Genomic DNA, 22,768 nt, shown 5'->3' on the forward strand with positions numbered 1-22,768 from the left:
TGCTTGGTCTGCCCACTATGGCCCATTTGTTCCCATTGGAAACGAGAGGCTGTGGTCTATCTTGGTTTAGTTAGAAAAATCTCTTTGAAACTACCAGTTTGTAAACCAATATTTGATACTACACTACCCATAATACTACGTCCCGTCTTTGAACGTCACGTCAGCACAAGACGAGTCACGCACGACACGACACGACACGCACGACTCTTGGGCATTAACATTTCAAACTTACAGTGCAGTCTTTTTATTCCTGAGACGTGCAGATACAGTTAACGTTAGCTATATGCAACAAAGACAACTAGAACACTCTAATTTCAGACTGTCTTTACGTAGTGCATCCGATAACCATGGATATATTTTTAAAAAGCTGTCGCAATGAACTGAAGGTAGGAACATCGACGGTTTCTGGTGGTCGCGCCGTTTGCTTGCTTTATCCATTTTCAATGTTTAGTTTGTCTTTACGGCTAACGTTAGCTAGTTATGTAGTCTTCTAAATAACTTCGACATGTACATTTGATGAACAAATTAAATTAGTGGGGTTTTCAGAGATATCAGGAGAAAGCTAGCTAGACATTAAATTCCGACTAGATCAAGTCGAAAGACTTGTCATTGAAAAACAGTAGGGCAATGTGACAGCAGCCTGCCGCATGGTCCCGGTGTTGCTTGTGAGCTCGTGCATGCGCATCAAATTAGATCAGACAGACAGTTGTCACCGTACACTAACTACATTTGAACTGTACTGTACATAGACTGTAATTACAGCTAGCTAGTTGGCTAGCCAGGCAAATTGAGCATTGTCACGTGATCACATTGTGTTAAATGTAACTCATACACTGCTTCATTATGTTGCATGATATATTGCATTAATATATTTCAGTGATATTCAAACAAATATAATTGTTCAATTGTAATGGGCCATGAAAGTACATTTCTTGTAGGGTCAGCTGCCTGTCAGGTGCCTGTCAGGTGTCAATATGCCCACGTGCATTTGTTTTGCTTTGCATGTCTGCCACACTTACAGTTACACGATGGCTTTAATTTCAGGGTCTTGATGTCATGCTCTTGACCTTAAGTGAAAAGAGCACTGTTTGGGTTCAAAACAAGCCCTATTAAGATTAGTGAGATCAGATGGTGTTTATAGCGCCTCAGAGCATCACACCTTATTTACTCCGTGTTCAGTGAGGGGGAAGAGAAGTCAGCACCAACACAGATGTACTATCCAGTGTGTACATGGGGAGGCTGGGTTGAGAGAGAAGTCTAATGGGAACTGAAAGACAGGTGAGGTGCATTTCAATAGTTAACAGTGGCTTCCACTCCTTCTGCATCAATCTGAAAACATAACGGATAGATGAGACTGGGTTATACCGTGGATAGATGAGACTGGGTTATACCGTGGATAGATGAGACTGGGTTGTACCGTGGATAGATGAGACTGGGTTGTACCGTGGATAGATGAGACTGGGTTGTACCGTGGATAGATGAGACTGGGTTGTACCGTGGATAGATGAGACTGGGTTGTACCGTGGATAGATGAGACTGGGTTGTACCGTGGATAGATGAGACTGGGTTGTACCGTGGATAGATGAGACTGGGTTGTACCGTGGATAGATGAGACTGGGTTGTACCGTGGATAGATGAGACTGGGTTGTACCGTGGATAGATGAGACTGGGTTGTACCGTGGATAGATGAGACTGGGTTGTACCGTGGATAGATGAGACTGGGTTATACCGTGGATAGATAGTCGGCTCGGATATTTGAACCAGCAACGTTTCGATTACTGGCCCAATGCTCTTAGTTGCTAGGCTACCTGCTGCTAGGCTTCAGACTGTAGACTGGCTAATTGTCACATGACCGGCTTTTGTTATCGCAACAAGCTGTCTCTGTTAGCCCCTAGCTCTGGCACCCATGACTCGTGCTGCTGTCACAGACGGCCATGCTCTGGGAAAATGAAACACCTACTTGTTTCTCAACTCCACATTAAAAACGTTCAACAAAAACATGTAGTGGAGTTAGCAGGCCGTGATGTAGCTTAGCCATTACATCACAGTCTGCTCTACTGAGGTCATTGATGGAATTAGCCTAAGGCTATTTGACAAAGAGCTAGCCAAAGCCTTCAGGCAGGGGAATGAAGTCAGTCCTTAGCTCATCCACTTTAGGCTACACTGGGATCTGCCATTGACCCTTCAGAAGGCTATTCAAACAGTGTCCAGGGTTTTACTCTAGGATGGGGGACATTGTGCAGAACCGACAGTAGCTAATCTCCTGTGATCAGCATCATCATGACGTGCATTGACATTACAACACACACACACAACCTGTCCACATTGCACTGTCCACTCACTAATACACATCTGATTGCCTTTGAAGGCTCATTATAAGAGTAATGGATAGACTGACCTGTATTTTCTCATGGTAAATCCCCTCATAGGAGTTGGATATTCTTGTGACTGTATTCATCCCACTCTCCCCTCCTCAGGGGAACGCAGAGGGCAGCCCAGGGTTCCATGTGGTCCTGGGGAACGAGGCCTGTGACCTGGACTCCATGGTGTCAGCTCTGGCCTACGCATACTTCCTGTCCAAGGTGAGAGTAACCCACCCCATCATTTGGACCCGACCCATGTGTTGAGAATGGTTCAACAGAGCAAGCGTCAGGTGTTATAACACCTCTCTCTCCCCTCCCAGACACTTGATTCTGGGAAAGTTCCTCTTCCCGTTCTGAACATTCCCCGGCAAGAGTTCCCGCTGCGCACGGACAATGCCTTCCTGCTGAGAGAGAGTGGCCTCTCCCAGGATGACCTGGTGTTCCGGGACGAGGTGGACCTGGGGAGTCTACACCGGGCCGGCCGGCTGGACCTCACACTGGTGGACCACAACGTGCTGCCCAGGTCAGGGTCAACCGTGACACCTTAACCTCTGTCCACTGACAGTCATCCAGGACGTGAACACTTCCCCATGTGATCATCACCTGTATCTCTATAAAAGCAACACTGACCTAGAGACTCCTTGAAATAGCTTGACTAAAGTCCCTGACTGACTGTGTGGCTGTCTGTTGCAGCTCTGACTGTGATCTAGAAGAGGTGGTGTTGGAGGTGATCGACCATCACCTCCTGGAGAGGAAGCCCTCTCCCTCCTGTCCCGTTACCGTGGAGACGGTGGGCTCCTGCTCCACCCTGGTGGCAGAACGGATCATCCAGAAAGCCCCTGAAGTCCTCGACCAACAGGTGGCCCAGCTCTTATATGGTAACCAGAAATATAACTGATGTATGTGGAAATCATGTCAGTATTAAGTGAACTATGCCTTTAACTGTGTCACTGTGTGACGAGACTGACATCCTGTTCTTTGTGATCACAGGCACCATAGTGTTAGACTGTGTGAACATGGCCCCAGAGGCAGGGAAAGTCACCCCTAAAGACAGCCAGTACGCTGGCCTCCTGGAGACTCACTTCCCCAACCTGCCACCAAGGGGCGTCCTCTTCCAGTCCTTGCAGAATGCTAAATTTGACGTGTCAGGTAAACACCCCAGGATTAATACCTGAAGCTCAGCCTTGTGGATGTGGTTTTTGCCTCAGATTAGAACAATGGGCATCCCATGATATCAATGCCATGTTTAAGTATGAAGGAGAGGGAGACCTACAATGTTTTTTGCTCGTATTCCCTTGTTCCCAGGTCTTACCACAGAACAGATGCTTCTGAAAGACATGAAGGTGGCATCGGAAGGAGATTTAAAACTGGCAGTCAGTGTGATATATATGACACTGGAGGTGGGTGTGCATCTTAACTATTCAATATGTGATACAACACAAGGTTACACGTACTACTGGTGGATAATAACATGGTTCAAATACTATCATGTACCCAGTTCTACTGCAGTATGTCATCTCACCTATGAATTCTTTACAGAATCTCACTTCAGATCTAAACTGAACACAGTCCTCAAGTTATCAGAGCCTTTCCCTGTGTTACTGCCTGACACACCCTTCAGACACTTCCCTGTTGTTACTGCCTGACGCACCCTTCAGACACTTCCCTGTTGTTACTGCCTGACGCCCCCTTCAGACACTTCCCTGTGTTACTGCCTGACACACCCTTCAGACACTTCCCTGTGTTACTGCCTGACACCCCCTTCAGGCACTTCCCTGTGTTACTGCCTGACACACCCTTCAGACACTTCCCTGTTGTTACTGCCTGACACCCCCTTCAGACACTTCCCTGTGTTACTGCCTGACACACCCTTCAGACACTTCCCTGTGTTACTGCCTGACGCACCCTTCAGACACTTCCCGTGTTACTGCCTGACACACCCTTCAGACACTTCCCCGTTGTTACTGCCTGACACACCCTTCAGACACTTCCCCGTTGTTACTGCCTGACACACCCTTCAGACACTTCCCGTGTTACTGCCTGACACCCCCTTCAGACACTTCCCCGTTGTTACTGCCTGACACACCCTTCAGACACTTCCCTGTGTTACTGCCTGACACACCCTTCAGACACTTCCCTGTGTTACTGCCTGACACACCCTTCAGACACTTCCCTGTGTTACTGCCTGACACACCCTTCAGTCACCCAAAATGTGAAGGTGGGATGTTTCACCTAGTTCATGAAGATCACCCCCCCACATGTCCAATCAGGTGGAACCACCCACAAATAAAAAGACAAACCCTGTGCCTGTCTCTTCATGTCAACTTATAAAGGGACTCAACAGCTGCACTTGAGTTTATACTGAGATTCACAAACAAACTGTAATATCTATAAATGTTGTCCCTCAGGCTTTTCTACAGAGACAAAGCTTACAGCAAGAGCTCTGTGAGTTCTGCCACAAGCACAGCTACAACCTGGTGGTGGCCATGACGATCTCCTTCAACGATAACAAGGAGCCCTTCAGGCAGCTGGCCGTCTACAGCTCCAGCACCCTCTACAGGGGGGAGGTAGGAACTACACCATCCCAATCAAACATGATCCCATAGAGTTGACTATCTAGAGTTAAAGTAAGTCATTATGAAGAGTTGATAGTAAGCTTTGGGTTGCCAGGGTTGTTTTTTACGGTGTCTATTTTATATGATCAACTGAATGGTCTTTGTTGTCCTGCAGATGAGCCAAGCCTTGGAGCAAGCCCGGAGCCCCAGTCTGAGCCTGAGTCCAATGAGCAGCCCTTACTCGGACATCAGGGCTTACCTCCAGGGCAACACGTTGGCCTCCAGGAAGAAGGTGCTGCCCATCATCAAGGACTTCCTGAGGGACAGGGAGCGAAGAGAGGTGCATTGTGGGACCCTAGAGGAGAGTTACGAGGTACCACAGCAACGAGCGTGCACTGAGGACGCTGGGATAGAGGAGGACTCCTACTTCCCCCCCACCCCTATGAACAGTCTGGTGGAGGGCTGTCCCCTTGACAACGGACTGCCCAAGATCAGCGCTGAAGCTCTGACGGAGAAGTTCAGCAAGATGGCCAGCGAAGAGGAGAACGCAGGGGGACTCTGATGTCACTCACACTCCTGGTGGTCAGCGGAGCACCCAAGCTCACTAACCTGTATAACAGCTGGATGGCCAGAGTTCTCGCAACAGGATTCAGACCAGTCAGTACAGATTGTTTGTGACTGTGCAGGGTGTTGAGCTCGGCACAACATTGATCCGCTGGGACGAGGACTGGGAGGCACACTGTTCCCAATCCAGAGGAGTAAACAAATCACTGGCAATCATATTGGAGATGATGGAAATGCATTGAAAATATTAGTGACACCCGTGCTTTACGTTGGTGACACCCGTGCTTTACGTTAGTGACACCCGTGCTTTACGTTAGTGACACCCATGCTTTACGTTAGTGACACCCGTGCTTTACGTTAGTGACACCCGTGCTTTACGTTAGTGACACCCGTGCTTTACGTTAGTGACACCCGTGCTTTACGTTGGTGACACCCGTGCTTTACGTTGGTGACACCCGTGCTTTACGTTAGTGACACCCGTGCTTTACGTTAGTGACACCCGTGCTTTACGTTGGTGACACCCGTGCTTTACGTTAGTGACACCCGTGCTTTACGTTAGTGACACCCATGCTTTACGTTAGTGACACCCGTGCTTTACGTTAGTGACACCCGTGCTTTACGTTACTGACACCCGTGCTTTACGTTAGTGACACCCGTGCTTTACGTTAGTGACACCCGTGCTTTACGTTAGTGACACCCGTGCTTTATATGGGGGGAGGGAGTTCCTGAGTGCCGTAGCGGTCCAAGGCACTGCATCTCAGTGCTAGAGGCGTCACTACAGAACCTGGTTTGATTCCTGGCTGTATCACAACTGGCCGTGATTGGGAGTCCATTGTCCCAGCGTCGTCCGGGTTAAGGTTTGGCCGGGGTAGGCCATCATTGTAATATGAATTTGTTCTTAACTGACTTGCCTAGTTAAATAAAGGTTAAATAAAAAAAATATTAGTGACACCGATGCTTTCATCCTTGAATGGGAATAAGACATTTAATTGGGAACTCTGTTAATGGAAAAATACTCCCAGTTATGTTTCCGGGAAATAGATTTTGCTGTAGATTTGAGAAAATAGATCCACTCTCTCTTCTCCCCAAGAGTGTGTGTGCAGCCTAGACTAGTGTGTATATGAACATTTTTGTGATAGATGCCTAAACCAATATGTGGTCTGCTTACTAAGGCAACAGGGATCTTGATCCAGGAGGGCATTGAATGTCTCTACTGTAACCAAGAAGCTTGATCTTGACATCTAGGCACTGTGCCCTATACTAATGTGTATAGGAAGATCTTTGTGATAGATGCCTAAACCAATATGTGGCCCCACTTTATTTGGATAGTCTAGCTGTAGATGGTCAAACTATCTGTTGATAAGCAACTGCTTACTAAGCTTAGGGTAAGGGTTAATAGTTAGAGTTGGGGTTGGGGTCAGAGTTAAGTTTAGGGTTTGGTTAAGGTTGGCGTTTAGTACATAGTTAGTTGGAATGTGATAGTCTGTAGAGCATCTACAAATGGACTGTCCAAATGAAGGGTGACTCTGCATGATATGCAGTGTTGATTTGACATAATTGATCAGCAGTTTGACGTTGAAGTAAAGAGTTTGTGTTGAATAGTTATTGCTAGAGATAGCTAGACATTATTCCTTGACTGTTTTATTGATAATAAATCAGTTTTGAATGTTCTTCTGATTCAAAACACCATTATAATACTATCTTCCCCAAATGAAATATTTTGTATACTGCAAATGTATGTAAACATAATGTATTTAAGAATTATCTGATTATATGCAATTGTATCGCACGAAGATACAGTAACTTCCGTTGGATTGTGTTAAAACATTTGGTACCAATGATATTGCTGATGTCATGTTAATTTGAATATAATACTTTGATCTCTTATCTGAAACTAGGACTCCCAGAACCAAGGTACTTCCAGGCCTGATGTAGTCTAATTAAATGACTGTTTATTTCATTAAATGCTCTAAACTGATGAGAACAGATGAGATGTAGCCATAATCTGCACTGAAAGGTAGAGTAGATTTCAGTCAAGGTTAGACCATTAGCAGATGTTATGAAGGACAATCAAGTGAAAAATGTCAGTTTGACCTTTTTAAATCATTTGGAAACCAGCTGACTAAAGTTTTACCGTTAGAAATGTAATGGTTTTCACCTGAAATGTTGAAAAGGATTTAATATTATTAAAGTTTCTTATCCTGTTTTGTCCATGTTATTTCAACTCAGTAGTTGTGATGTTGGGACCATGGAGGTTCCTCCCAGTGTGGTATCTACTGTCTACCTTCCTCTAGAGTTTGGCCATATCCAAATGTTCATACTGCTTCTGTACCACACTGGGGTTTATGTTGTACCGGAAGTGTGCACTTATTTTTTACGCACAAAATAAATTAGGCAACAGGGGTCTTGATCCAGGAGTGCATTGAATGTTTCTACTGTAACCAAGAAGCTTGATCTTGACATCTAGCCACTTAGCAAGTTAGCAAACCAAATGCATAGCTGGAGCCCTGAGCTGGATATCATGTATTTCTTATATTTATACTTAAGTTGCAACGCGGCAGACCCTGCGAGGCACTGGTGGCCCCAACCCAAATAATGGTATTGAAAATCATGCCGTTGGTATTTTTCTAAATACCCTGGTACAAACGGAATATCGCCCAAGCCTACCTCCCTATTATCCTTAACTCCTCCCTGACTGGGAGAACTGAGGCACATTCAATGGGATGCAATGTTTAGAACACTGCAGATAGAAATGAAACGTATAGACTGGACAAGCCTCCATTATGCAGAGTACAAATGTTTCTGTTTATTCTATGCAGTGCATTTCTATCTGCGAGGCTCTAGCTAAACATGTTTCAATCTGCCGACTAAGCACCATAGCTGCCCAGGTGAGCTTAGCCTTAGGTAATAGGGAAGCAACCACAACAGGTCCTGCTGAAATGCAGAAAAACCTGTAGGGACAGGAAGAGGGTGAATTCACTGACATAGACACACATCCACACAAACACACCCACCCACATCAACAGACTTCCTCATGAGAAAGGCAGATGAGCCAGCAGGCTGTCTTGTTTTGCAAGAAACACTAGTTCCTGGAGGTACCCATTCAGTGCTGAAATAATCATCTGATCTCACTCACAGGGTGGATGATATGGGGACCTATACAGAGCAGGGGGACCAGTACATGCTAAATGGGTAAGTGATTAAACCACTTTGCTAGTTTATTCTGTGGAAACCCATAGTTTCACAACCAGTGTGTGTAGCAAATGTGAAGTGACGCTCATAGCGGTGGGTTTCCTGAAACAAAAACAGTGGTATCAGTGTTTCAGCTCATTTCAATTGCTAGAGGGAAAGATGTAGTGGATTTCAATTGTTAGAGGAAAATATGGAGTATTGAAGTGTGAGTGTTGTATCTATCTCATTTACAACCCTCTAGACTCCATGTCATATGACCGACTCTCTGAACAATGGACAGGGGTTAATAAAAGGAGAACTGGGAAGTCACAAGCCACTCTGACACTAACCAGGCCAGTAGTGACATAAAGATGCCATCCGTCATGGGAGTCTCTGCTCTAATGACTTCCTCAGTGCTGAATCGCTGGCTTTGCAAAGCTGACAAAGCGTTGATTCATGCATGGGCTTAGTAATTGCCAAAGTTTGTTTTATAACTAAGATTTACATGGACTAAAGGGCAACTTCCACCACTGGATTTTGTGATCTGTTGACAAGATTCACGAACAGTGTCTGGGGTGATGTAATAATGCCACTAGATATACATTTGATTTAGGCCTATAATTAATATACCGGTAATTGGAAAGAAACATACTGATCTTATTCTCTGTCTGATACTTGTACTGCGAGGTACAGAAAGACAGCCACTGTATCTCTGATGTCATCATTAGTTGCCTCCGAATTCCTTCCATATCCCTTCTGTATATTGTCATCAATCTATCTGCCGGAGGTGGATAGATTGGAGTTGGAGGTATAGATAGATTATTTAAATAGGCATTTTTCCGTTGCTTTTTGGAAGTAGGCTACATACCGGCTGTAACGGCAGTAAATGAGATGGTTGCTCAGCGTAACTCCATATTTGGTGATCAAGGAACATATTTTGACATAATGCTGGCGGAAAGGGAGTTTGAATCGGAGTTTTCTTTGCATTAGGTTAATCCATGCTATCTACTCCTGTCCTCTTATAGGCAGAGGCTTCAATAACTGCCTCTACAGGCCGTGGCCATTACAATATCAGGTTTCCAGAGTATACAGAGTATACACCCTAGGCATGCTTCATCGGGAACAATGCAAGAGCACAGATGTTGTCTTCCCTTCCCACCACGAGCAGCTATTAACAGATTTTTTTTACACGCGTCTACAGGTAACTGCCAAAATACACAAAACGTGTCTTAATATTGCGTTGGGCCACCACGAGCCAGAACAGCTTCAATGCGCCGTGGCAAAGATTCTTCTGGAACACTATTGGAGGGATGCGACACCATTATTCAACGAGACATTGCATAATTTGGTGTTTTGTAGATGGTGGTGGGAAACGCTGTCTAACGAGCCGCTCAGAATCTCCCTTAAGTGTTCAATTGAGTTGAGATCTGTTCACTGGTTGGTTGCAACACAGAGACACACACAAACGCATACACATACACACCCTTTAAACCCCCTATGTTCCAATCTCACAAGATGTTCAGGTGTTCAGTGCCACAACGATCACGTCATAACGGGACGCCCACATTTTAAATAATTAAATAGATAATGAGTTTATACTCAGACCACATCTCACAAACCAGCTAAACCTTACTGTCACGAGTTCAGCTGGGTTGACTCATTAAACCATAGACATACAGGCTCTCGAGAGGGACCTATTGATGTGTCATTCTCGTAAAAAAAAATCAGGACACGGCAATACCGTTTTTTTTAATGATGGTTGAGTAAACAGGAACTGTTATTGTTGCCGAAATGTGTTTCCTTTCAGTGTGGTAAGAGTTTGAGACTGCTGCATTGAGATACTCAACTATTTATCTACGGATCTGCTCATTTTGATGTGTTTACAAGTTGAGCGATGAGTGATAGATCAGAAAGTTCTCACTCACTCAGGTGTGGTGAACGTGTCACCAGCCGAGCACGTACAAAGCCCTCTGATTGGCTAAGCTAATGTATTGTTTGCTGTGTGGTTGGGTCGTCAGAACACTGCACTTGTGCGAACGTCGGAGTGTTTACAATTGACGACTTTTAAATGACTTATCTTCTTGATAAACATTTTTTTTTTACTCATCTTTTAATCATGATGTCTGCATGAGTGCGCGTTTATACAGAGGAAAGGGTGAAAGGTAGGCTATGCTCAGTCGCTTTGTGTATCGGCGTGTCTCTTTATTTACAAAGGCATTGTGTAACTACAGTAGAACTAGGTTGTTGGAGACGGGGAAGCTGATGTGGAAGCAATGTATAATCCAGTTGACGGCTTGAACACAGTTGTGCAAAGTTAGTTTACAACATGTTAATACTGTGCAATGACACTAAAAGTGCTTAAACTATATGGATAAACTTACTGTAGTTCATGATTCTTCATTTGTTTTTACATAGGGCCTACAGTTGGACATATTATAATTATTTGATCTTTGCCAATTTATTGGTGCATCTAGCATTTGCTTATCACTCTGTTTTAATTTCTAAGTGACAGCTGGTGGTCTTCTAAACCAAGACTATTCCCCTTTATGACAGTTTACAAATGAGTCTATATTCTTTATCTGTATGTCTTTACAGTGTGATGCTATATGAACCTCATTACTTTAAAAGCCCAATTTCCTTTTACGGTGCGTAAAGTCTAATTCATATGACAGGTGAGCACTAATGAAACGTTAACACAATATAGGGAAGTGATCAGCAGACATACTGAACAAATGTGCCAAGGGTGCATTATGCATGCAGCTGGTGGGTCTAAGGGTGTGTTGGCCACTTTGTGAACCACTCTTCCATGGAGTACTGAAGGCACAGTCACAGAGGGTGCTGTTGGACTCTTACAGTGGTCCTGAAACCTTGTCAAGTGTGTCCACTGGCAGAGGCAGTCTAGACCAATGACAGCCAGAGGACACACATGAGGCAGTCTAGACCAATGACAGCCAGAGGACACACATGGAGTAAGACAAGTTGCAAGCCTACATTGTTAGTTTTTCTCTCTCGCTCTTCTGCACTTGGACGTGATTGTGTCTGTGTACTCTCTGAGCACTGGAGTGAGGTGAGGGAGAACTTGAGGACTCCTCTCAGTGTGTGCGTGTGTGTTTGTGTGTGTGGGGCGGGTGCTTGTTTGCAAGGTGTGTCTTGACTGTGATAAGGGCTCGGCAAGTAAGAGTGGCTTGTCTGTTAAATGAACAAAACAATGCTATGCCGTTGCACAGCAATTGGCTTCTATGCAAGCGCCCCTGCTGAGGTTACTGCCTTTTAGAAAATTGTGTTCCACAATATAATATAACCAGTTGATTTTACAGTTTCAATAAATTCATCTTAAATAGTACTAATGGTTATGATAAATTAGGTATTGTTTCACACTGGTGGCATATAGATAAATGCACATTATGTGTGTACAAGAACAATCAAAAAATGTCAAATGCCCATCCCTATAATCCTGTTTTCTGCCAACAATGCCTGCAGTACCACAGTCAGCCTTGAACTTCCTGGTTTCAATGAGAGGGGGCAGTCGTTCTCCCCTGGTAACCAATGAACATATTGCAATGATTCGACCTTGTGATTCATGTGTAATGTTTGACAGGCACTTTACAAAGACTTTATTAATTTGGTATCATCACATTAAAAACATGGTACATGCGTTTGGGCAGTGGCCTTCATCAGAGTGTCTGTCAGACTGTGTCTTATTTGAGCTCTTAAGGACTATAGACTGTTGTTGAATCTGTTGATTATTACAGCATGTACAACAAGACTATTGAATGTACTGTGACATGCTGTCTGTTCTGTAGGAGTCCAGAGGGGGTGAAGGCTGCTTCCTACATCCAGGACATGGAGCTGAGGGAGGAATGGCAGGATGAGGAGTTCCCCAGGTCAGAGACAAACCTAACCCTGACCTTTAACCTTACCCCCTGACCTCATGAACTGTAAACCCCAGCCTGTTCACCATGACAATCTTAAATGATATTTTAGGTCCCGGCAAAGAATGCTTTTTGGTTATGACCGGGTAAGAAAGCAGTACTAAGCTTTTTCAACTATTTTGTATTCCCCCCCCCTAGACCTCTTCCTGAAGATTCACATAGTCCTGAGACCCAAGGAGAACATGCAGAGAGACCAGGTATATCCCTAATACCATATGTCTGCAAAGGCCTAATTCCAAAAGTACTGCACCATATCCCACAATACCTGTGTGTGTGCTACTCCCCCAGCTCCACCCACAAGCCTGGCCCTGTCAGAAAAACCCATAAGGAAGAAGCGTCTGGTGGCGCCCACCCTCAGCCTGACCCTGTCCCGTACCGACTCAGCGGACCGCAGTGTGAAGTCAGGGGACACCGGCTACTCTGCCGCCGCCCTCTCACCCGACGAAGATGACACGGAGCTGGACATCAACCTGGAGGCCCTGGAGACGCCCTCGGACAGCGAGTCCTGCAACTTCCCTGACAGCATGCACGAACTGGAGTGGGAGGGTGAGAGAGGAGACAAGAACTGGAGTGGGAGGGTGAGAGGGGAGACAACAACTGGAGTGGGAGGGTGAGAGAGGAGACAAGAACTGGAGTGGGAGGGTGAGAGAGGAGACAAGAACTGGAGTGGGAGGGTGAGAGAAGAAACAATAACTGGAGTGGGTGGGTGAGAGGGGAGACAAGAACTGGAGTGGGAGGGTGAGAGAAGAAACAAGAACTGGAGTGGGAGGGTGAGAGGGGAGACAAGAACTGGAGTGGGAGGGTGAGAGGGGAGACAAGAACTGGAGTGGGAGGGTGAGAGGGGAGACAAGAACTGGAGTGGGAGGGTGAGAGAGGAGACAAGAACTGGAGTGGGAGGGTGAGAGAGGAGACAAGAACTGGAGTGGGAGGGTGAGAGAGGAGACATGAACTGGAGTGGGAGGGTGAGAGAGGAGACAAGAACTGTAGTGGGAGGGTGAGAGAGGAGGCAATAACTGGAGGGGGAGGGTGAGAGAGAACTGGAGTGGGAGGGTGAGAGAGAACTGGAGTGGGAGGGTGAGAGAGAACTGGAGTGGGAGGGTGAGAGAGAACTGGAGTGGGAGGATGACAGAGAAAGACGGCTTGCACGAACTGGAGTGGGAAGGTAAAAGTGAGAGTGGGATGTATGAGGGTGGGGAGAGAGACTGAGGGGGTGTGGGGGTAGAATGAACTGTAGTGGGAGGTCAGAAAACAGAGAGTAGGAGAGAGACAAAGAGAAATTCCAATTTGGAACATAGTATTCTTCTATTCCATTCCATTTTATATTTTGAATTCCATTCTGAAATGGAATGGTATGATGCTTGCACAATCTAATCCCACTATTCTTGACCTTCATCTGACCTCTGATGACCCTCCAGATGACCTGCCACGGCTGGGCCGGGGGGAGGATGGTGTCTCAGGCATCACGGTGATGGAGCAGGCAGAGATGGGCTCGATGGAGCTAGACCAGGTGGACAACAGGGGGAGCCGCTGGAGAAGGTTCTGCGTCGCAGGACAGGAGTACCACGTCAACATGAGTGTCCTGGAGCCATACCTCCAGGTGCTCTCTCACGGAGGTGAGACACAGCTGAAGCTGACTGTCAAGTAGCTACTTGACCAGCCTGTAAAATCAATGCTTCCATAACTGAGTCCAGCTGAGTGCATATGACACAGCATCTGTTGTGTAGCTCCCACTATATGCATTTGCTGAAAATGACAGGCCTCAGTGAAAGGGAATGATTTTCAGTTGCACTATGTAATTCTATCTGATATACCAAACATTAAGAACTGCACTTTCCATGACATAGACTGACCAGGTGAATCCAGGTGAAAGCTATGATCCCTTATTGATGTCACTTGTTAAATTGACTTCAATCAGTGTAGATGAAGGGGAGGAGCCAGGTTAAAGTAGGATTTTTCAAGCCTTGAGATAATTGAGCCATGGATTGTGTATGTGTGCCATTCAGAAGGTGAATGGGAAAGACAAAAGATTGAAGTGCCTTTGAACGGGGTATGGTTGCTCCCGAGTGGTGCAGCAATCTAAGGCACTGCAGTCCCTGGTTCGAATCCAGGCTGCATCACATCCGGCCGTGAGTGGGATTCCCATAGGGCGGCGTACAATTGTCCCAGCGCCGACTGGTTTTGGCCGGGGTAGGCTGTCATTGTAAATAAGAATTTGTTCTTAACTGACTTGCCTAGTTACATAAAGGTTACATTTAAAAATATATATATATCTTTAAATAGTAGGATAGTAGGTGCCAGGCGCACCGGTTTGTGCCAAGAACTACAACGCTGCTGTGTTTTTCACGCTCAACAGTTTCCCATGTGTATCCCAGGTCCACCACCCAAAGGACATCCAACCAACTTGATACAACTGTGGGAAGGAAGCATTGGAGTCAACATGGGCCAGTGTCCCTGTGGAATGCCTTCGACACCTTGTAGAGTCCATCCCCCATCTATATATTACTGTATATACCCCTAAAATAATAGTATGTTAAGTTGAGGAGGATGGCTTCCTTTGACTATAAGATTGTATCTATTTTATGAATAGCCTTACTGGGCTCAATCAAGTTACCTCATCATGATGTCAAACAACAACAGAGTTCAAACAGAAATACATTTGCCTTAAATATTTCAGTATTTTATTAGGACCCCCATTAGCAGTACTTAACACTATAGCAGTTCAACATGTACTCAGTCTATACTCCCACAGTTGGAACTTGTCATTCTTCACTATGTAATTCTATGTGATATACATGTGCCGTATCTCATGAGGTATGCCTCTGTGTTTCCTAGGTTATTACGGGGAGGCTATGAACGCCATCATCACGTTCTCCTCCTGTTACCTACCAGAGAACACGGTGGAGAACTATGAGTACGTCATGGACAATCTCTTCAGGTCAGTGTAGACGGACAAACACCCTCTGGTGTTGAGGTCTCAATGAAATAAGTTTTAGTTTGTTATTTGGGTGTGTGTGTACGCTGCAGGTACATAGTGGGGACGCTGGACCTGATGGTGTCAGAAGGCTATGTCATGGTGTACCTGTGCAGCATGGCTCCCAGGAATAAGATGCCCGCCATCAAATGGCTGCGACAGTGTTACACCTCCATTGACAGAAGGTACAGTATGTTCCTCTTGCTCTTTCTCTCACAAGGTTCCCTCTGCTGTTGTACTGAAAGAGTCCAGAGGAGGGGGCAAGTGGCCCTATGGTTCTCTGTATAGCACTGCTGTGGTCCAGGTATTGGACGTAATGGGAGGACGTAATGGGAGGGCTCTTATACCTGTCCTATCTCTGCTTCTCCTCCCCGCGTGTGGAATATCACAGGAATGCTATAATGATTCAGGGCTGTGAGGATCTCTACCACAGGGTAGTGTAATGATTCAGGGCTGTGAGGATCTCTACCACAGGGTAGTATAATGATTCAGGGCTGTGAGGATCTCTACCACAGGGTAGTGTAATGATTCAGGGCTGTGAGGATCTCTACCACAGGGTAGTATAATGATTCAGGGCTGTGAGGATCTCTATCACAGGGTAGTGTAATGATTCAGGGCTGTGAGGATCTCTACCACAGGGTAGTGTAATGATTCAGGGCTGTGAGGATCTCTACCACAGGGTAGTATAATGATTCAGGGCTGTGAGGATCTCTATCACAGGGTAGTGTAATGATTCAGGGCTGTGAGGATCTCTACCACAGGGTAGTATAATGATTCAGGACTGTGAGGATCTCTACCACAGGGAAGTGCCCCCTCCGGACATTCCTCAGATAACCCTCTGATCCCTGACTGTGCGTGTGCCAAATCAAAATCAAATTGTATTAGTCACATACACAGTTTCCAGCAGGTATAAAAGGTGCAGTGAAATGCTTGTGTGCCTGCTCTCTCAACATCACAGTACAATAATCAATATCAATAATACAAAGTCCAATCAAAAATAAGTGTACTAAAGTATATCCACGTGTCGGTATATTTGCCAGTTGTCTCATATCTGTGCTGTTGGTTCTACTGTAATGTGGTCCTCCTTATCATTGAGATGTTTCCATAGCCCATATAAAGGCAGCTCAGTGCTCAGTCTCTGCATGCCTGGCCACTGGCCACACTCCACAGCATAACGTTCCCATACATAAACCACCACATTCACTGTGCATACCACAGTGGCCTCCCAAACATCAGGTTGACTATCATCCTGCTCCTAATATACCTTAGGGTGTGGTTTCCCAAACCCGGGTGCACGTTTTGGTTGTTGACATGGCACTACACAGATTATTCAAATAACCTACTCATCACCAAGCTTTGATTATCTGAATCAGCTGTGTAGTGTTAGGGCAAAAACCAAATCATTCTCCCGGGGGGGGGGTTGGATCGTTTGGGAAACCCTGCCTTAGGGAATTATAGAGCCAAAGGTACAGATGTAGGATCTTAATTTGAGCCAGTTTGCTACAATAGGAAAATAATCTTGAAGCAACCGGAAATGTGAATTATTATGTGGATTTTAATTGATGGACATTTGTGTAAGGGTTGATATATATTTCGTAAGGGAAAATCAAGTCAAAACGTCAGAAGCCTTTTTAAACCTCAAATACACTACGTAAAAAATGTCCTGCATTGCAGGAACGTTATCCTGCAAAAGGGTGATCCAATTTAGATCCTACATCTGTAGCATGTCTTCTGGTGAACTTGGACGAGACCAGACCTATTTCCAGACACTGGTGTCTTTGAGAAAACCAGCCCTCAGACGTTACCTCACGCGCTCAATTTGGAGGGAGGCAAATGCGGTTGCTATGCGACCGTGAGCTTTTGAGTCATATCATCAGAACCAGGTCTCAACGCCGTATATCATGGCACTCTTCCCAGGGCATTAAGAGGAGAACTACACATAGGATGAACATTCTTATTGTATTCAACTAAGGTTGGTGTTTACTGAGGCGTCTAAATGTATGATTTTCTTCACGTGACTCAGAGAAACAGACATTGATGTCAGGTTTCTGCCCATGCCTAGGGGATTGTTTAGGAAATCAGACATTCGCCGTGTTCCATCCAGAGAATCTGCCTCAGGCACTATGTTACTCATATCATGTGTTTGTTTCCGCCTACGTATTTGACACGTATTGTAACTCGCCCTGAATAATGTGGATGAAATGAGTCATGTAAATGTAATGCCTGTGGAGTCATGGTGATGGTTCTCCTGGCAGGTTGAGGAAAGATCTGAAGGGGCTCTTTGTGGTCCACCCTGCCTGGTACATCAAAGCACTCATCACTGTCGTCAAGCCTTTCATCAGGTGAGCAGAACCATTAAAGTCATATTTCATTTGAACCACATCAGTCCTCAGATGATTCAACGAGTCACACTGATTCAGTGAGTCCCACTCCAGCTGTTGTGAAGATCCAGCTGCAGCATATGTCTTGACCATGCTGATGTTCTCTCAAACCTCTGACCTCTCTGTGCCCTCCACAGTGAGAAGTTCAGCCGGAAGATCCGCTTCATTCACAGCCTGCAGGAGCTGTCTGAGTACATCCCCATGGAACGCCTGCAGATTCCCGACAGCATCCGAGAGTGAGTGACTGGGCTCTCGAGAGCTATATTAGCCTGGAAGTTATTACAATTTTACTTCTACGTTGTAGGATAATTAAGTGCTTTTTTCTCTAGGTATGATGCGAGGATGAACGGGTGAGGAACATATCGCGGGAAGCAAAAGAGCAGACATTGAGAGTGGATAGGCGAAGGAGGGGAAGACAGCAGACAACCAGAAACTATGGGCTGAATTACCATGAAAGTTCAAAAGTTAACTAGTCCAAATGTCACCCTGCAGGTATGCTTGGACGTGCAGCACTTTTGTTGTACAGAAAATGAAAGACTTTGTGTCTACAGACACACCTTTAATTTATTCATCGTTGAATGTAATGTCACTAAAGAAGTTCACTTCCCCAAGCCACTGGCTTTGCAACAGTTTCATAACTGCCCCTATTTTGTGGTACTTGAATGCAACCCTATCATATGTATTGATGCCAGAGTGATTTGTGGGACCTGTCGTCAAGGAGCAACCTACAGTCAGTTTGAACACAACATAACACTTAGATGAAAGGTCTAGATGGTTTTCTGTTACAGTTACCTTCACTGGAGCTCACATTGACTGCTGCTTTATCTGTTAGGGCTTACTGCACTCTAGTGCCAAGTACAACACTTTTGACTTTCAGGTTGTCAGGGAGATGGGATGTCACCTTTTAATGTTTACTAAAATGTGATTGATGCACAACAAATACTTTAGGTTAAGATGGAGACAAAGTCTATTTAATAAAATAAATCAGAATTTACATCATGACATAAATTCTGACGTATTTTACTGTATTATTCTGACCTTGTAAACCTAAGGCTTTTTATAGCCTACCCTCAGAGCAAATATTTATGTAAGAAAACTCTTGAACAACCTGTACTTTTATAATTGTCATTTTCTAACCATGCCTTCTATAGCTGAATGATCTTCTCACTTTAAGACATTTGTTTTAGAGCACTGCTTACCACATGTGTAAGGGCTTTTACACTATTTTAAAGGAAGGGGTGTCACCATGGAAACGCTGCAGGCATTCAGGAAATGGCAGCCACAGGAAGTGAGGAAGAAGAATACTGCTGCCTACATTTACTGTAACTCGTACACAGGAAACAGTGACATGTCCATTAATTAGGGATGATGAAGAATATTCATCTGAAAATGAAAAACATTTTTCTGAAAAAGGGGAACTATTGAATGTATTGTTTTGTTATAGTCCTTTATGCTGATTAAAAAACGAGCTGGCGCACACCCAGAAAAAAATGTCTGTGTGGAGGTGCAGACTAACAACGAAAAAATTATAAGCTATCAAAATAAAGTCACATACTCCATATATAAACTCCCAGTAATTTATTGGGTATTTGACCAACGTTTCGACATCACTGTGCCTTCTTCAGGGTAATGTCATGAGTACCTCAAACAGGTTATGTAGACAAATAGTGCAATTAGTGCAACCAATGACAATTCTACCACAGGAAATTGTGGGTTTTTCAATGTTACTGCTACTGAATTATACCACCATATTGGGGATGTTTCTAAATCTACAGAAGTCTTCAAAAGACTCCTTTAAACTGGTGGTAGTTAACAGATCTTAAATACATGAGACGATGATGCATTCAGTATTAAATCAGATTAGTATTCAGTAAGATTATATGGTGGTGGTTGGTATCGCTCATGTCAGCTGTGTGTTCTGAAATTCTCTGAATTGTCTTGCATTGTGGAGGAGGAAACTGAATGGCCTCAGATAGATATGGTGTCCTTCGTTAACACGACTGGAGTCTGACTGCTTGTTTTTCAGGGATTATTTTGTACCCCTCTGCATTCACATCTTTGTCCCGGTGGTCTGACTGCTTGCCAGTTGTTCATGTAAATAAAGTTGTCATCATGGGACTCGTCTTTGGGCTTTTTTTTTTTTTGAAGAAGAAGAAGCTTAACTAAATAAGTTAAGATAGAATCATTCATCTTCAGGTATCAAATAAAGACTTCTGGTTATTCTGAGAAGAGCTAGGACTGGAGTTATAGGTGATGATACAAAGTACATCTAGTGAATATTACAATTCAAAAACACTAGACACCCCGTAGCCTTCACACGTCCTCTACTGGACACCCCGTAGCCTTCACACGTCCTCTACTGGACACCCCGTAGCCTTCACACGTCCTCTACTGGACACCCCGTAGCCTTCACACGTCCTCTACTGGACACCCCGTAGCCTTCACACGTCCTCTACTGGACACCCCGTAGCCTTCACACGTCCTCTACTGGACACCCCGTAGCCTTCACACGTCCTCTACTGGACACCCCGTAGCCTTCACACGTCCTCTACTGGACACCCCGTAGCCTTCACACGTCCTCTACTGGACACCCCGTAGCCTTCACACGTCCTCTACTGGACACCCCGTAGCCTTCACACGTCCTCTACTGGACACCCCGTAGCCTTCACACGTCCTCTACTGGACACCCCGTAGACTTCACACGTCCTCTACTGGACACCCCGTAGCCTTCACACGTCCTCTACTGGACACCCCGTAGCCTTCACACGTCCTCTACTGGACACCCCGTAGCCTTCACACGTCCTCTACTGGACACCCCGTAGCCTTCACACGTCCTCTACTGGACACCCCGTAGCCTTCACACGTCCTCTACTGGACACCCCGTAGCCTTCACACGTCCTCTACTGGACACCCCGTAGCCTTCACACGTCCTCTACTGGACACCCCGTAGCCTTCACACGTCCTCTACTGGACACCCCGTAGCCTTCACACGTCCTCTACTGGACACCCCGTAGCCTTCACACGTCCTCTACTGGACACCCCGTAGACTTCACACGTCCTCTACTGGACACCCCGTAGCCTTCACACGTCCTCTACTGGACACCCCGTAGCCTTCACACGTCCTCTACTGGACACCCCGTAGCCTTCACACGTCCTCTACTGGACACCCCGTAGCCTTCACACGTCCTCTACTGGACACCCCGTAGCCTTCACACGTCCTCTACTGGACACCCCGTAGCCTTCACACGTCCTCTAGTATACACCCTGTAGACTTCACACGTCCTCTAGTAGACACCCCGTAGACTTCACACCCCGTAGCCTTCACACGTCCTCTAGTAGACACCCTGTAGCCTTCACACGTCCTCTAGTAGACACCCTGTAGACTTCACACGTCCTCTAGTAGACACCCCGTAGACTTCACACCCCGTAGCCTTCACACGTCCTCTACTAGACACCCCGTAGCCTTCACACGTCCTCTACTAGACACCCCGTAGCCGTCACACCCCATAGACTTCACACGTCCTCTACTGGACACCCCGTAGCCGTCACACCCCGTAGACTTCACACGTCCTCTACTGGACACCCCGTAGCCGTCACACCCCGTAGACTTCACACGTCCTCTACTGGAGACCCCATAGACTTCACACGTCCTCTACTGGACACCCCGTAGCCGTCAAACCCCGTAGACTTCACACGTCCTCTACTGGACACCCCGTAGCCGTCACACCCCGTAGACTTCACACGTCCTCTACTGGACACCCCGTAGCCGTCACACCCCGTAGACTTCACACGTCCTCTACTGGAGACCCCGTAGACTTCACACGTCCTCTACTGGACACCCCGTAGACTTCACACGTCCTCTTCTAAACATCCCGTAGACTTCACACGTCCTCTACTGGACACCCCGTAGACTTCACACGTCCTCTACTAAACACCCCGTAGACTTCACACATCCTCTACTAAACAACCCGTAGACTTCACACGTCCTCTACTAAACAACCCGTAGACTTCATACGTCCTCTACTAAACAACCCGTAGACTTCATACGTCCTCTACTAAACACACCGTAGACTTCACACCCCGTAGACTTCATATGTCCTCTACTAAACACCCCGTTGACTTCACACATCCTCTACTAAAACACCCCGTAGACTTCACACGTCCTCTACTAAAACACCCCGTAGACTTCACACGTCCTCTACTGGACACCCCGTAGACTTCACACGTCCTCTACTTAGGACTGTATTTCACATGGTTAGACAATTCGTGGAGTCCACTCCCGTTAAATTGTAATCTTCTGTTCCAGTGGGTTTTGCTGCTGGAACATGATCCTTACACCCATCTATTCACTCAACCCTGGGCTGCTCTTAGAACAAGATTTCCATGCCAACTATTTACATTGTTAGTGGCATCATTTAACATCTTTGTTATGTATGTTTTTTTAAAGCGAGCTGTACACACAGACTATAGCGTCCATTCCATTTATTTTAGGGCATTTGTTTAGATTGCAATATTTGTGCTATACCAGATGGATTTCAGTGAGATATGCATTTGTTGAAGTAGTTTGAGATTAAAACTAGAATCCTTAATTGAAACAATGACAAAGCAGTCACCCCGACTGTGTTTTGGAGAAATGTAACTGCTCTCAAATTCATAGACAGAGCTGTGGATGCAAGGACTGACCATCCATGATATCAACATGCTAGTTGAACTAAGCTCGTGAGGCATTTATAAGATATTCAAGAATCAATGGGTATATATATCATTTATAAATCCCAAAATGGATGTAGCAACTACAGATTCCCACTAACTTCAATGAAAATGATACAAT

General features: G+C 45.5%; 2 protein-coding genes across 5 annotated transcripts; both read left to right on the forward strand.

Annotated features, from left to right (window-relative positions):
* The first annotated feature begins 37 nt into the window (after positions 1 to 37).
* On the forward strand, positions 38 to 7,686 carry LOC110513073 (exopolyphosphatase PRUNE1). The gene is made up of 8 exons (XM_090189002.1): positions 38 to 386; positions 2,478 to 2,582; positions 2,684 to 2,886; positions 3,057 to 3,241; positions 3,354 to 3,512; positions 3,669 to 3,763; positions 4,772 to 4,930; positions 5,094 to 7,686. The coding sequence occupies exons 1-8, from the start codon at positions 348 to 350 to the stop codon at positions 5,478 to 5,480; spliced, it is 1,332 nt and encodes a 443-aa protein (XP_090045128.1). The 5' UTR covers positions 38 to 347; the 3' UTR covers positions 5,481 to 7,686.
* Positions 7,687 to 8,447: 761 nt separating this feature from the next.
* On the forward strand, positions 8,448 to 20,055 carry LOC110520770 (BCL2/adenovirus E1B 19 kDa protein-interacting protein 2). Of its 4 annotated transcripts, none has more exons than XR_016484265.1 (10): positions 8,448 to 8,674; positions 12,457 to 12,537; positions 12,724 to 12,782; positions 12,874 to 13,131; positions 14,001 to 14,198; positions 15,418 to 15,520; positions 15,579 to 15,741; positions 17,812 to 17,898; positions 18,075 to 18,173; positions 18,267 to 20,055. XR_016484265.1 is itself a non-coding variant. In XM_090189003.1 (10 exons), the coding sequence occupies exons 1-10, from the start codon at positions 8,631 to 8,633 to the stop codon at positions 18,289 to 18,291; spliced, it is 1,086 nt and encodes a 361-aa protein (XP_090045129.1). In that variant the 5' UTR covers positions 8,450 to 8,630; the 3' UTR covers positions 18,292 to 20,055. The 4 variants fall into 4 exon arrangements, 3 of the variants coding, with proteins under 3 accessions (XP_090045129.1, XP_090045130.1, XP_090045131.1); XM_090189003.1 differs by having other exon boundaries at positions 8,450 to 8,674; positions 15,610 to 15,741; XM_090189004.1 differs by lacking the exon at positions 8,448 to 8,674 and adding an exon at positions 10,431 to 10,815 and having other exon boundaries at positions 15,610 to 15,741.
* Positions 20,056 to 22,768: the final 2,713 nt, after the last annotated feature.

This window comes from Oncorhynchus mykiss, chromosome 2 (assembly GCF_057628025.1).
Source record: "Oncorhynchus mykiss isolate SJ-2025 chromosome 2, ASM5762802v1, whole genome shotgun sequence".
In the NCBI taxonomy this organism is placed as follows: Eukaryota; Metazoa; Chordata; class Actinopteri; order Salmoniformes; family Salmonidae; genus Oncorhynchus; species Oncorhynchus mykiss.